This window comes from Crinia signifera, chromosome 8 (genome assembly GCF_055691185.1).
Source record: "Crinia signifera chromosome 8, ASM5569118v1, whole genome shotgun sequence".
NCBI classification, from domain to species: Eukaryota; Metazoa; Chordata; class Amphibia; order Anura; family Myobatrachidae; genus Crinia; species Crinia signifera.
Genome location: NC_139224.1, coordinates 150,895,104 through 150,910,459, shown reverse-complemented (window position 1 = coordinate 150,910,459; position 15,356 = coordinate 150,895,104). Strand labels below are relative to the sequence as shown.

Here is a 15,356-nt window from a genome sequence, read left to right as displayed (position 1 = left end):
AAAGAAATTGGTCAAAAACAATTGTACAGTGAGGCGAGCGCACGCGTATACCTGTGAAGTTATGCGCGGGGCTCGCTGCGCTCGCCACACTTTATAAAATTAACTCCACGCCGTCGTGGATAGTGGGAGTATGAAAAGGTCGGAGGACGTGTACTGCCGGCCCTCGTGGGCTCGCTGCGCTCGCCACGCTTCGGGTTGGCGTCAATAGTGGGGTGGCGTTAACAATGGGGGGCCATTTCACCCATGAGGGGGGGTTTGCAATGAAAATGGGGGTTTTGGGGGCTTTTTACATTGGAAGCAATGTTAAATTTGGTCTCAGGGACCATTTTACATTGATTCCAATGAAAAAATCGCGTCCATTGCATGCGATTAGGTTGGCATGCAATGCGATCGACGCGATTTTTTGCGGCCGCGATCAATACAATCAAAACCGCGGGCGCCGTGCTAGGAAACAAGTACCACCTGCACTGTAAAGCTAGGTACACACATAAAGATTATCTGTCTGGTGGAAACTACAATCTGGTAATGTATGGAAGCATAGGACAATCAACCATATGCTGGAAAATAGACTAAACAATTGTTTGTTTAACTTTATTAAATCAAACAGACTTAACTAATTTGTCTTAGCGACCACTGTCCATTTTACAGAATTTGAGGCAAATAGTTGATTGTCCTTTGCTCACATATATTACCAGATTTTTGTCTGGTATATAACCATGGTTTGCAAACTCTGCACTCAGGATCCTAAACAGTTGGTTTCCAGGTCACCCAACATATGCACAGGTGTGTAATTATCCCTCACTGACAAGTTTTTAAAGATCCACAGGTGGCCCTAATTTACTTGTGATTCTGGGAGGAGACCTAGAAAACATGACCTGTATGAGGCACTGGGAACCTATAGTCTATAACAGTATTTGCCCAAAGTTGATCTGTAAGGCTGGTTTCACACACTCCGGCTCCTGCCGGACTGCGAAAACCCGTCAGCCGTCCCTTCCAGTGGCGGGATCAGGCTGCAGCCGTGCGGCCGGGCCGTACACAATAGTGTCCATTCACAACAAATGTGTGCGGCACGGCTCCCAGGCCGTGCGGAATTTCACCGTCCGGCAGGAGCCGGAGTGTGTGAAACCGGCCTCTGGCACATTTAAGCCCCGTATGTACAGGGTGACCCGGCTTTGTGGCTGAGCTACGTGCTTCAGCACATATCGTGGGTGTTCCGCAATGCTTTATGCTAATTGAGGCTTTGTCTATTTTTAATAGGCAAAGCCCCAAGATCAGCGATGGATTGGGCTCCTGAATCGTCCTTGGCATTTGTGCCCACGCATAACCTTTGTCGCGCATGTGTACACGTTGGGTGAGCATGCACCGTGCATGTGTACACTGCCTCTCCTGGCTTGCAGGAGAGAGCAGAGTAGAGGTAAATGATGCCCCCACCCCCCTCTTTCCTGGACCAATGCGGCACTCAGAGAGAACCGTGAGTCCAGCAGCTCTCTCTGTGTGCCGATCAGGAGGTGGAGCATCAACCTTGCGACAAGATATCGACCCACCTGGCCATCGGGCCCCTCTGGCGTTTGTCAGATGGCCAGTCCATCCCTGCCCATGATCTAGGGAAAGCCAGTGCAAGCCCTGGCTTTCCCTGCGGGTGATAGCGTTGCGTGGGACCGCGCATTGTCATTGCTGTAAGGGTGGCCAAACCGGTCCTCGAGATCTACCAACGGTCCACGTTTTCCAGGTTACCTAGCAGGGGAACAGCTGTAGTCAGTACTAACTGTCACAATTTAAAACCTGCTGCATTCATTCCTACTATAGATCCACAGGCTGCCTGGAAAACATGCACCGTTGGTAGATCTTGAGGACAGGTTTGGCCACCCCTGCTGTAGGGCATACACATGGATCAATCAGTGCTCCTTTTTCTAGTGATCAAGTCAAATCGCTTAGAAAAGAGGCTGAAATCTTCCCATGTGTATGACCCTGAACAGTCCATGTTTTAGTGATATCTATTCTTGAGCACAAATAATTGAATCCCAAAATCTGAAGTGTTAAGTCACTTATTCCCAAGATGCCAATATCTTCTAGTGTGTATGGGGCTTTATGTAGATGACTGCTTATGTCCATTGTCCCGCGTTTGGGAGCAAAGGATCAATTGTAATTTGTTCACAGAAATATCCAGATTTTCATTCCAACCAACCAGATTGGAAAGATAATCTTCTAGTGTGTATGGGCCTTTTAGATCTGTTCATTCTGACTGGAATGAAAATCTGATCATTTCTGGGTGTAAAAGACGACAATTGAATGTTTGCTCCCAAATATGGAAAACAGTCAAAAGTCAAATTGGTTAAATCCCCTTTTTTTTTTAATTAAAATTATTTATGCAAATTATTATTATTATTATTATTATTATTTTTTTTTTTTTTTTTTGCTGCAACTTTATGAAACTCTTCCTCGCACAGTGTGAGAAGCCCCCACTGTAGAATCCTTTAAAAATAGACTAAAGACGTACTTATTTACTTAAGCATTTCACTGACATCTATTGTTAAGCTTGGTAAAGACAATGGTGAAGCACTTGGTGTCCTATTGAGAGAAGTGTTATATAAATATTATTATTTTTATTATTCCATGACCAAAATCGCCTAGCTGGTGCACAGATGTAGTCATTACTAACTCACATTCCCCAGATCACCTAGTTGGTGCACAGCTGTAGTCATTACTAACTGTCACATTCCCCAGATCACCTAGCTGGTGTACAGCTGTAGTCATTACTAACTGTCACATTCCCCAGATCACCTAGCTGGTGCACAGCTGTAGTCATTTCCAAACACGCTGCAGTCATTCCTGCTATAGATCCACAGGTTGCATAAAATACATGAACTGTTGGTAGATGTTGAGGACAGGTTTGGCCACCCCTGCCATAGAACCTTGACACCAATATGATCCTCCCTCCCTTCTTTTTTATTTTTTATTTTATTTTTTTCAGATGGTCTGATTTTGAGCTCGGCTTGAAGCAGAAACTTCTGGTTCAAGGGCATTATTCTAGAAACCAGATCCCTAAATCCTCGAAGTTGACCCCTCTGGAAAATTATGCAATGGGGTTTGGAGTAGTGCCGGAGATGATCTATGTTCCTGTTATAGATTCAGACCAGCGTTCCTCTGCCCCGCGTGCTATGGCTGGTATTTTATTTGTGTGAAAATTGTTTGTTTGCCGAAATGGTTGTGGATGGTTATTTGTCTGTCTATGGATCACCCCTACTTTTTGGGGTTTCACCTGCATCCCTTCCCTTTCACTGCTACAGTACACTCTGGCACCTATGGTTCAGTGACACACTTTTCCGCAGCACCTTATGGTTCAAGGTGGAGACTGCCATGTCGATCGCTATGTACTTTTAATGCTTTGTTCTATTTGCTCTTCATCCCAAAGCACGATGGGCAATGCCACTGTGTAGCCTATCGTGGTAGGTCCAGGGGCGTAGCTAAGGGTTCATGGGCCCTGGTGCGGGAGAGGGAGGGGAGCATGACTCAGACTCACCTTGTACGTAAACGCGCCACAGAATAAGTTCAAATATAGGGGGTGTGCTCTTTTGTGTGGAGGGCGGGGCTCAGAGACGGCCGTTGCACGGCGGAGGGGGCGGAAACATGTAGTACGCACTCGCAGCGGCCGTTGCCTAGCAAACATACTGGGCTCCGTGCAGTGACGTTGCTGCGCAAAGGAGCGTGCTTCTGTACAGTTACGTCGCCGCGCACAGGGGCGTCGTTTAGTAGTGACGTCTTTGGTGAGAAGCGTGTTTACGCTTGGCTGCCCTATTATAGTGGCGGGGGTTACAGTGGCGGGGGTTGGGTCCCCCTGGCTTAGGGGCCCGGTCGCAGGTGCGACCGCTGCGACCCCTGTAGCTACGCCACTGGGTAGGTCCCATGCTGCTGTGCATTTCCTACCTTCTTAACCTGGTCAATTGACCCAAGTGCAGGCTGCTATGCCTTATTGATGTATTTTATTCTATATCTCCATGGGCCAGATTCACTAAGCTTCAGAAAATGATAAAGTGGAGAGTGATAAGCTACAAGCCAATCAGCTCGTACCTTTCACCCTTCAAATCCAGCCTGTAACATGGCAGTTAGAAGCTGGTTGTGCAACACTCTCCACTGTATTACTTTTTGAAGTTCAGTGCATCTGGACCCATGCCTTCATGCATTAACTAGCTGCTACAGGGACACCGCTGTGTACCTGCAGTATTCCAGCTGAGACATCCTTTTTGCGGCTGCGCTTTGTCTAAATATTAAGTATTTTGCACTTCAGCACAATGGGCGGTATTCAATTGTTTTTCACCAACATTTGAGCTCAAATGTGTGGCTAACCTGACTATAGTGAGTGAAATATGTGCATAAAAAAATAGATCAATTGAATACCACCCTATATGATGCATTTTTCTGAACCACTATTTCACAGTACTTCTATGCAATGACAGAGAGATGCCTTGTGATCAGTGCTGTTAAGGCAGACAGACCTGGGGAATCCCTTCTCTATTAATGGGAATTCTCATGCCCAGGGCCTGATTTAACCAATAGGCTGATTAGGCTGCAGCCTAGGGCACCAGGACTGGGGACAGGGTGCCTTGCAGGTGACGGCTGAAGAATAGAGTTCAGGCCTTAATTATTCCATGCTACTTACCTGTCACCCGACCCTATGCACTGTGTGGGTACAGTTCTTAAGGTGACTGCCAGATGGCTGTGCCAATGTACCTTACTGATGGAACCCAGTGCCATCTTTCCCAATGGGCAGTAGCCCAGGGGCCCTAGGACTGTAGGGGCCCACCCCAATGGGAAAGACGGCACTGCTGGTGCCGGACGGGTGATGAGCCTGACACCTGCTCCAGGCAGCAGCACTAGTAGTAGTGAGCGCAGGGCTCAGGAGCCGGAGTGTGGCAGCTACACGTTGGGGGCTCCGTCCCAATCCCTGTTACCCCATAGCACGGGACCTGGACTGGTGTGTGCAAGCCCGGTCTCTCTGGGTCCCCAGTAGAGGTTAATGTAGCCCATCAAGAGCCCCCTGAGTGACCGGCAGAGCCGGGGTCCTGCGAAGCATCTCTGGAGCGGGGGTGTGCAGCCCCCACTCCTGGCATCCTGGATGTACCGTGTGTGCGAGCAGCGGGTCTCAGTCTGGGGGAGGGGAGATCACCAGACATCCTGGGTTCCACTGCCACAGCCGGCACAGGTGCTCTGTGCATCACCCATGGCTGTGTTCCAATGTCACCAACAGCAGCTCCTCACCCTCCTGCAGCAGAGCGTCCACGAGCAGCAGCACCTGACCGGGAGGGGTCCCAGGGGCACTGGGACAACTACCCCACAGTGTCCAGCCCGCTGTCCCCGCTCAGCGGCTGGGAGCCTGTAGCGCTATTAGCCACCGGGTGGGAAGTGTTGCTGAATTTGAAAATACATGCCGGACGCTAATTGGCTGAGAGATTTCAGCATCCGGCCAGTCTATTAAAGTTCAGCAGCGCTTCCCGCCTGATTGCAAATAGCGCTACAAGCTGAAGATCCCCGCTGCTGGTGGTGGAGGGGACCGGGGGGGGCAGTGAATTAGTTTGCCCAGGGGCCCTCACTAATCTTAAGATGGCCCTGATGGAACCATTACTTTATGTACATTGTGCTACAGCGCCAGCTGGGCAGCCTAAAGCCAAAATCTCCTTCACCCGCCACATGCATTAGATCCTACATGCCAGTTGTATGACCTTCATTACATGGGCAGTATGACTGGGAGTCTCTGAGTACATGTGTTTCACAAGGGGAACAACATGTGTATTAGCCTAGGGCAGGGCTAGCCAACGCCATTCCTTGAGAGCTATCAACAGTTAACGTTTCCCAGATTTACAAGTGAATTCATTAAAATGTCAGTGAGTAATGAATACACCTGTGCACCAGCTAGGTTTTCTGGAAACCGTGAACTGTTGGTAGCTCGCTTTTAATCAGGCCCTGATCACACCGCATCCAGCTGGTGCAGTCACTCTGGATCAGCACCACACTTTTACACAGTCCAAATGGGCTGAACCTGTGGAAGGGTTGGAGGCCTTTTGCATGTGATTTTTATATCTGTCTGTTGTTACATCTTACCGCTGAAGAATACTGGCAGTTTGCCGCTTGAAATCGCTATCTGGCCCATTACCAGCGCTAGTCTGTTATGCTGCTGGATTAAACCACCTGAGTGCTGATCCTTTACTAATGCTTATCAAGGGGAGGTGAGTGCTTTAAACTATCATTTATGGACCTGGGTAGCTGTACTGAATAGCTTGTTTGATGTGCCATTCTGTCTTTGTATTTTTATTAATACTTTTTTTTTTTTTCTTCCAAATGTGGTTCTCTGCTCTTCTAAAGAGAAAGGGACGCAAACAACCCCACCCCAAACACCACCAGTGCCGCTTCTCGCCTCCGGTGACCCCATTCTCTCTCAAATCCTCACGAAGATTGTGGAGTCACTGGCGCAAGGAAATGCGCTCTTGGAGAGGCAGAATGAGATACTACACAGTGACTTGCGGGAGATCTCCACTTCAATCCAAGGACTGAATAATACTGTTGCCAGGTTGCCTCTGCCTGGTCCATTAACGGCAACATCATCTGCCGGAGACCCCACAATGACGGATTTGCATTCCATCCATCGCCAGGGCCTAAGAAGATCACTTCGTTTGCAAGCACCTTGTGATGCTCGGCTCACACGGAAGCGGACCCGAAAAAAGTGACGGCAGTAGTGGTGTCTGTAGCAGCTGAAGCCCCCAAAATCACGATGGATATTACTCCATTGTCACAAAGATGTCCGTCTCCTGGAGACGGAAATGTGTGGTTTTTGTTTGTCCTATTTCATCCCTACATGACTTGTAAGGTTGATTGATCCTGGATTATTATTTTACTTAATATCTATAGCACTGGCTCTTGCTTTTGTTTCTCTTGAAGTGCTCGGCTTCTGAGCATTCCGGGATCTGTTTTGTTTGTTCTATTCTAAATTAAATGTGACCAATGATTACCTTTTTTTTTTTTTTTTTTTTCACCCCAGGTTACCGAGCAGGTGTTCTCATTACTCACTGACACCTCTTAAAAGATTCCAAGGTTTTGCAAAGCAATTAACTTGAGATTCTTGGGCTTCTATCTATCCTTATCTATATATTTTAGCAAAAATCGTAATCACATTGTATTTTCCATAGTTGTAATGGGAAATGTGATCTGGTTGAATTAACTAAAAAATATTCCTGTGGTGATGATGCTATTCTGACACCTGCTCAGTTGCTGGGATCAGTGCTCTTCTCCGTGGTATAGGGATGGCTATTGGTGCTATCCCTTGATGGCAAAAGTGCAACTGGTCATCGATCGTGTAAAACTATTCCATGGGTGACCATTGATAGATTTATAGATCGATGGTCTTTTATTATGTTTGAGTGATTTGGCCTGTGGGCCAATCAAAACACGTGGCTGTTGGGGGTATGCTCTGTGTCCCGGCACTTTGAAGGAAAAAAAAAAAAGGAAAAACATCGGTTTTGCTGTGCCATCGATGTAAGGAAACCATCTGGTTCTCCCCCATCGATGGCAAAAGTATTTGACATTGGCTATAAACCATCGATGATTTTTAATCTTCGATTGCTATCCCTAGCGTGGTCCTGGTCATGTGATGGCCGGCTCTTGCACTGTGACCCAATTATTTACAGTAAACCGCTATTTACAGCTTAAAAACAGTCTCCTTGGTAATCTAGCGCATAATAAATATAACCACGTTCTGTATGCAGTGTTTGTGCACTGCTGTTATTCCCAGTCATGTGTGGTCAGGGAAGGCAGAGCTTCACCTGTCCTAATACTTCAATATACTTCAGAGATTTCACTTGTATAATGCTCATATCACTCATGGTCTAGATCAATGGTAGCCAACCCTAGCCCTCGAGAGCTACCAACAGTTCACATTTTCCAGACAACCTAGCTGCTGCACTCATTAATCACTGACACATTTTAAAAGATCCACAGGTGGAGATGATTAGCTCACTTGTGATTCTGTGAGGAGACCTGCAAAACATGCACTGTTGGTAGCTCTCGAGGACTAGGGTTGGCTACCCCAGGTCTAGATCAACATTGTCGAAAGATCCACATGTCAATGGTTGACACCAGGGGTGCCGACAGGTTGGCCGCGCCCCAGAAAATTGAAGGTGCATGACCACTGGATGAGGGTGTGGCCTCTGGGAGGGGAAAAACCTTCTTGTGCGCACACACACAGAGCAGTGTGCGCTGAATTGAGGAGAGAGGCTGTGCTGGGTTCTTGAAAAAAGTTTCAGAGAGGAAATTGTTAGGAAACAGTCCATACGGTACCGTATCTGAGTAAATCTGTTTATAATCCAGGTTTGTGCCTCATGGGGAAATGGGAATCCAGTGAAACCTTTTTGTAGATCCCAGGGGCGGAATGGGAACTAAATCTAACCCGGGCAAAATCTTGAAGCAGCCGGGAGGTGGTAATGCCACTTACCCGGCACCGGTGAGTCCGCCCACCACCACGCTACAGTCGCGCAGTCCCGGGTGTTCGGGTGGGCGCACACGATGACGCCACCTAAGATCGACCCACAGCCATCTTTAAAGTTATTTGAGCAGGAGTCGGTCCCTACGGCGGCTGCCACTAATCGCTGTGGTAGTGTGATCCACGGCCCAGCCAGGGCTGAAAGCGGTCAGATCTGGACCGGCCCACTGGAAAATGGCCCAGTTTCCCACCAGGCCAATCCGCTCCTGGTAGATCCTCTACCAATGAATGAGGAAGAAAACTTTCCACCAAATGCGGGGGTCCCGGTAGCTTGATTGGGTTCCCTTGGGATTGCATTCCCTGGCTCATGTGAATAACATTAGAAGTAGGGTGTGGGATGTCCCGTATGCATTGGCTGCAAATCTCACAGTTCAGGGGAATCCTTGCCGGAGTCTCCTGAAAAGTTGAATCGGGCGAGTGGCCGGTCCAGGGGTTAAACGGCGAGGATGGCTTGTCTTCATCTAAACAAGCCACCCTTGCCGTAGACGCCCTCACGCCGGCGTCATTGAATACTGCCCTTAGTGTGAAAGGGTCTATCTGGGTTCAAATGGCCAGGGCCTTGGTCCTGATTGCTACCAGGTTCCTCCCACGTAACCTCCAATGTGAAATACATGACCTGGATTATGCCGACAAGGATCTGATTGGCGGGCTCACTAGCACTTAGAGTTGACATCATCCCTAAGTGCCCACTGTAAGATGCTGGCCCATCTTCTGGTGTAAAGGGATCAGTAACCTGAAACACAGCTGCTTCCTGTGATAGATCTACAGGTCTATCCCAAAAAGTCAACATGCAGTAGGTCAACAGGGTCAAAAGGTCAGCATGCAGTAGGTTAATAGGGTCAAAATGTTGACATGGAAACGATAGACACATGACAAGACTGACGTGATGGTTTCATGAATTAATTTATTTTAAACTGGCTTCTTCTTACTTCATGTCAGCAATGAGGGAGAATATACCGGTGCCCAAAGCATGCGGCCATTTGGGGAGGAGAGGGGAGCAGTTGTGGGCAAGGCCTGTGTCTGCATCCTCTGTCCCTGAAAGCCTGAACAGCCCAGCCATCCTGAGTAACCCGAGGGTAACTTGTATGACCCATGTCCATGCACGTGATCTGGTGCTGCGTCATTGGCCAGAGCAGCAGATCGCACAAGCATGCAGGGGGCTCCTATATACACAAGACTTCTCCATCATTAGCATATTTTAGCACCGCAGCTGCATCCATCTCCAAATCAGCCCTTCTGAGTATATCCTCGGCTAATCTAGAAAACCGTCTCGCATATACTAATGTCTGCATGTATATGCACTGTAATAGCAGTATTTCCATAATGCACGCTCGTGATCACAGAATTACTGTCAGGGGTGCCGACAGGTCGCCCAAGCCTCTGTAAAATGGAGGGGGTGGGGGAAAAAAAGGAGAGGGATGACTGGCTGCTGCTGTCTCTATCCCCAGCTCAACATAAGGCACTGAGCAGCGTGTGCTGAGTTGGGGAGAGAGGCTCTGCTGCGGTGGCATCATATCATCTCTCACTGCCTGGCTCCATGCAATGGGGGAGCAGGACCCGGGCCCCTCCAGCAGACTCGGGCCTGAGTAGTACACGTCCCCCCTCTCGATGCCACTGGTGACTCTCCGCCATATGCACTCACTCCCCCCACCCCACACACACTCCAACCCTTTAACCACTTTCCTGCTGTATGTATGGTCCATTGCCCGTTCCTTGCTTGCCACATGTGCACAGTTTGTAGTTTATCGCTCCTAACGCGGTTTCCCTCTATCATGTACATCTCTGAAACAAGCCCTCTGTTCACAGGATTTTGCATAGCCCTTTACACGTTCTGTTTTTTTACCACTTTAATGCTTTTAGTTGTACTAACAACAAGCCATTCATTCATACATTTGTTAGTTTAGTTTATTTATTCGTTCAATGACTGCGTTAAGCAAAACAGGATATTCACTTTGTCTTTCCACATCTTTTCCAGGGCCTGACATATGTGGCACAATCCATGAAAAAGTCCATGTTATACTGAATTATAAGGAGAAAAATCATTTAATTAAGAAGGACATAAAGTGCAAGGTACCGTGATTCATTGCCTGGATCCATGAGCCAAGGAAAGTTCAGAACCGACCACTTGTAATCTTAGGCCCAATCAGGGCTGGATTACCTCACCAGGGTACAGGGGAAACCCCCGGCAATCCCCACTGTCTGTTCTAGGGAACAGGTTCCAGACCGTACACTTGAATTATACATTATTTAATTAATATATTATACTGCACAGGACTGTGGTGTATTTTCTTCAGTACATGGCTGGTAAATGATCACACATGTATAAGCAGTATTTTCTGTATATGTTAATCACGGGGCCCAGACCATGCATTTTCTAATGGTTAGTAAAACCTCTGTGGTATCTAACCACACCCTGTAGAGTATGGCCACACCCCTATGCAGGGATCCTTACCTTTGCATTCCCCCCAGGTGGGCTCTTCATGTCCCAGTCCGACACCGGGACCAATTCACCCATAGCAAAGAAAGTTATGGATCTGCCAAACTGCTCCCATCAGCTGGACTACATCTTCCTCTGTAGATGCTGTCATACTTGTCCAAACATCAATGCTATTACTGGAAAAACTGGGGTATATGCTCAAAAACATGCAAAGATGATAAAAGGCCAATTGCACTGCAAACTTTGTCTTTGCCAAGCTGAGAAATGAGCCCTATTGTTAATCTCACCCTATTGTTGGTATCATTAGATGGACTTTATAGTCAGCCACATGATCAGATTCCTTAGGATAGTCCCCATTTTTAGATACGTAACACAAATACAAGTCATACCCAGAAGGGTTTTGCTTAATTATCCACCAATGTGGGAGCATGGTTTCACAGGACACCAGTAAGAGATGGGACGTATCAGGACACTACATTGTCAGGTGTGTAAAGGTGTGGTTAGGTAATAGGGATAAGTAGCATAGCTGGCCTTGGTCATAGGCAATTTGGGCAAGGGTCTAGTGTGCAAAAGCTCCAGGGGCATTATGCAGGCAACATAATGCTTGGTGGAATTTAAATCTCTCCTAGGGCACCAAATTGTTCAGGGCCAACTGGATGAAGTAATCTGATCCTGATAAACAAAATGTTCTATGTCTCATTTCCCCTCCAAGCTTGTTCCTCTTTTTTTTTTCTTCAAAATAATATATATATATATATATATATATATATATATATATATATATATATATATATATATATATATATATATATAATTTGCATATCACTTTTGCAAATACAAAAACAGGTTTTAATCATGATTCATTGGAAACGACATATAAATCCATGGTAATAATTAAGATTTACATAGTATCATGTTCTAAAATCAGTATATGATTTCACATCAACATAATGTTTACATGGATACAAGGTAACATTCAAAAATGGTCCCATATCACAGAACTGCATGGATGCATAGACGTGTGGGATTTTCTAAATATTTTTATTGATTGCAATGCAAAATAATCAGTATGCATATAACATCTTCATCAGTCTCACATACAGAGAGCATAGAACTTATAATTGGTCTAGTCAAGTAGCACCAAATCAGGTATAGCTTGTTCCTCTTACCATTGGTTGAAAGCTGTTATGCTGACAATCGGATCTTCCTCACTATGGGCTAGATGTATTAAGCCTTAACAAGAGATAAATCCAAGGGTGATAAGGAGAGATAAACGTCCAGCCAATCACCTGCTAACTGCCATGTTACAGGCTGTGTTTGAAAAAAGTCAGTAAGGAGCTGATTGGCTGGACGTTTCAGTAGCGCACGCAGGGGGGGGGTTTCTGAGTACCCAGAAACCCCCCCAGGAGTCTAAGGGCCCTAGGCTGAAAGCTGAGGGTCCCCTCTTTCCATCGGTATAAGAAAAATCGGCCCTTGGGAACCGAAGATATCTGACTTCAAAACAGTGGTCCCCATCCAAGCCTGTTAATTGCTCTTCCCAGTCAGATATTTCAGGCTCTGTCTGACTTAGAGTTTTCCTGAGGATATATTCCAAAAGCTGGGACTCTCCCCCTTTGAGGGACACTAGTAGCTTGTCTCTACTGTTCCCAGAACCAGAGATATCAGCCTTCCAGCAGCTGGTTACTGCTCCAGCTTCACACACCTGGTATGTAGTTTTATATTCTCGTTGGCAGATTGCTCTGCCTCCTGAACTCTGATCCCCTAGTGCCATTTGGTAGGTGGGATTCTCTAGTTTTTAATTCCATTAAAATCTAAGAAATCTATTTCTGGGAACTGGAGATATCTGCAGTCAAGCAAGCTGTCCTCCCACCAGAAAATTATGAATAATAAGCCCACTCCACTATACACCCCTCCTCTGCATATTAAACATCCTCTACCACCCTGGAAGTTATGTATCAGGGCCCCTTCATTCAGCCCAATGCCCCCTTCTCCCACCCCATCTCCCACCATCTGTGCAGTATAGGGATAATTAGAGGAAATTTCTGAGCCAGGCCCTACATGCTGAGCGGTTGATATAACACCCCCTACCACCTGCGGGACATCAAAGCTTTCCCCACCCCTACCGCTGGAGGATCGGTAGGGGCCCCAATACATTGCTATGCCCAGGGGTCTACACTGCTGTTATGTATATGTATATATATATGTGTGTGTGTATATATTATTATTATTATTATTATTATTATTATTTCTATACATTTGGCCTATCTATAATACTTTAACTGACCCGGCATATACTGGGTCACCTTAGTGTCCAACTCCGTGCTTTGCTCCGCCCCTCTGGAAACCCCCTTCTGAAAATCCTGCGTTTGCCACTGCGTTTATCTCTCTTTATCACCCTTGCATTTATCTCTTGTTAAGGCTAAATACATCTGCTCCTATGTTTAATGCCATGTACAGATTCATAATGACCACTGGGTATCAGGTTTAACAGACCATGAGGTACACTTCCTAAGTTCGGGGCTGAGCCAAAATATTTATGGTTCTGTTCCAACAGGGCAGCGTACTAGATGGCTTATGCTCTTTGTTTCAACAGCACGATGAAGTCACCCACTTGTATACCCTGGTTATTCGTCCAAACAACACATATGCGGTGAAGATTGACAATGAGGTGGTGGCCAACGGGACCCTGGAGGATGACTGGGAATTCTTACTGCCACGCAAAATCCAAGACCTAAATGCCACAAAGCCGGATGACTGGGATGACCGTGAGAAGATAGAGGATCCCAATCATATAAGGCCAGAAGTAAGGGCGCACGGAATATTAGATTTCACTATTTAACCCTTTGAGTGCCAACATCTCTGTGAGAGATGCGCAAAATATCCGCTAAAGATGCCGGCGTCGCTCACATTTGTTATATAAATTCAAATTCAAAAATATTGTGTAAAAAAGATTATATTTCCCATATAAGGTGAGCATTACAGGTCATTATAATGAATAAAAATGTTTGCTTAGCAATTTTTACGCCAAATTTGACAAATTCACTTGGCACTCAAAGGGTTAAGAAAAAAGAATATCTGAGTGCCCGTTGGGCCTGATTCAAGGATGTACGTATACCCTAGGTTACGGTATCTGATTCCCGGTAAAGCTTTACATGTTTTACAGGACTGGGAAGAGAATGAGTTGATGGTAGATCCAGATTCTAAGCAGCCTCATGACTGGGACTCCAGTATGGATGGGGACTGGGAGCCTCCCATGATTCCTAATCCAAAATACAAGGTAAGTTCAAGGGAGGGGTCACCTTGAACAAAGAAGAGCGCACTCGGTTGCCACCGGCACACCGTGTGATATCAGTAACCAGATTTAACTCTACATGATAATATAATTCAGAGATCTTGGTTATATATATTTGCAAATACATGGGAAGCTCCCAAACCGACTCAGGGGTCAGGGAACTTTTTTAGCTTTTGTTCCAAAATATATTTAGATACTCCGACGTTACCCCCTTGATAGGAAACATATAATTGTAAGACTGTACCCCCAGAAATTGATGATATATCCTGCTAGTACAGTACACAGCCTGGCAGCCATTGATGATGATGATGATGATTACCATGTATGGCTGTGTGTGGTACAACATTTGTATCAGTCATACATGGTAATCATCATCATCATCATCATCAATGGCTGCCAGGCTGTGTGTGGTATAGCCACTGATAATGTGACTATTAGTGTCAGTATTTCAAGATGATATAGGGGGTTATTCTGATTCACTCGGAAAGGCACAATCACTCTGTAATGGACAAAACCATGTGCACTGCAGGTGGGGCAGATGTAACATGTGCAGAGAGAGTTAGATATGGGTGGGGGGCAGTTCCAGATTAAGGTCTAAATGGGCCTGAAGCTTAAAATGAGCAAGGGCCCATTATGCGCAATAATAGGGGCTGTGGCCAGCACCTAATAATGTGGGGGGCGTGACCAGTGTTCTGTTTGGGTAGTCTGCTCATGGGTGTGTCTCTATTTGTGTAAATACTTTCGGTACTTGTGTAGTATCACGGCGCCAGTAGGGTGCCGTGCCCCTGAGTCCCCTTGCCATGCTGGCGCCGTGAAACTACACAATTACCATACTTTCAACTAATTATATATGCCTGGAAAAGGCAGGGGGGTGGTATAGGAAAAATGCAGGGAGATATATTGGCAAGTGCCTTCCAAGGAGCACCCGCAGGACGCTGATGTCCTAAGATACGTGCGGGGTGAGGCGGCACTCCAGTCATAAAAAAAATACTGAAAGCCAAAACTTGGTAGACAACATTTCAGCACCTTTTATGTGGTCACATAAGTTTACCACGCCATATACCCCTTATACAAATCATGCAACACAATAATAACCCCCT

General features: G+C 46.3%; 1 protein-coding gene across 7 annotated transcripts in view; it reads left to right on the top strand.

Moving 5' to 3' along the window:
• The window catches only part of LOC146026592 (calreticulin-like), a 77,644-nt gene that overhangs the window by 49,986 nt on the left and 12,302 nt on the right, over positions 1-15,356 (top strand). For 6 of the 7 annotated variants that reach the window (XM_083157398.1, XM_083157395.1, XM_083157394.1 and 3 more), the window contains 3 exons: positions 10,503-10,597; positions 13,558-13,767; positions 14,128-14,241. In XM_083157398.1, the coding sequence (XP_083013524.1) occupies positions 10,503-10,597; positions 13,558-13,767; positions 14,128-14,241 (419 nt within the window). Of the gene's footprint in view, positions 1-2,971; positions 3,166-10,502; positions 10,598-13,557; positions 13,768-14,127; positions 14,242-15,356 lie in introns of all 7 variants that reach the window. The other variant, XM_083157391.1, reaches the window with a different exon arrangement.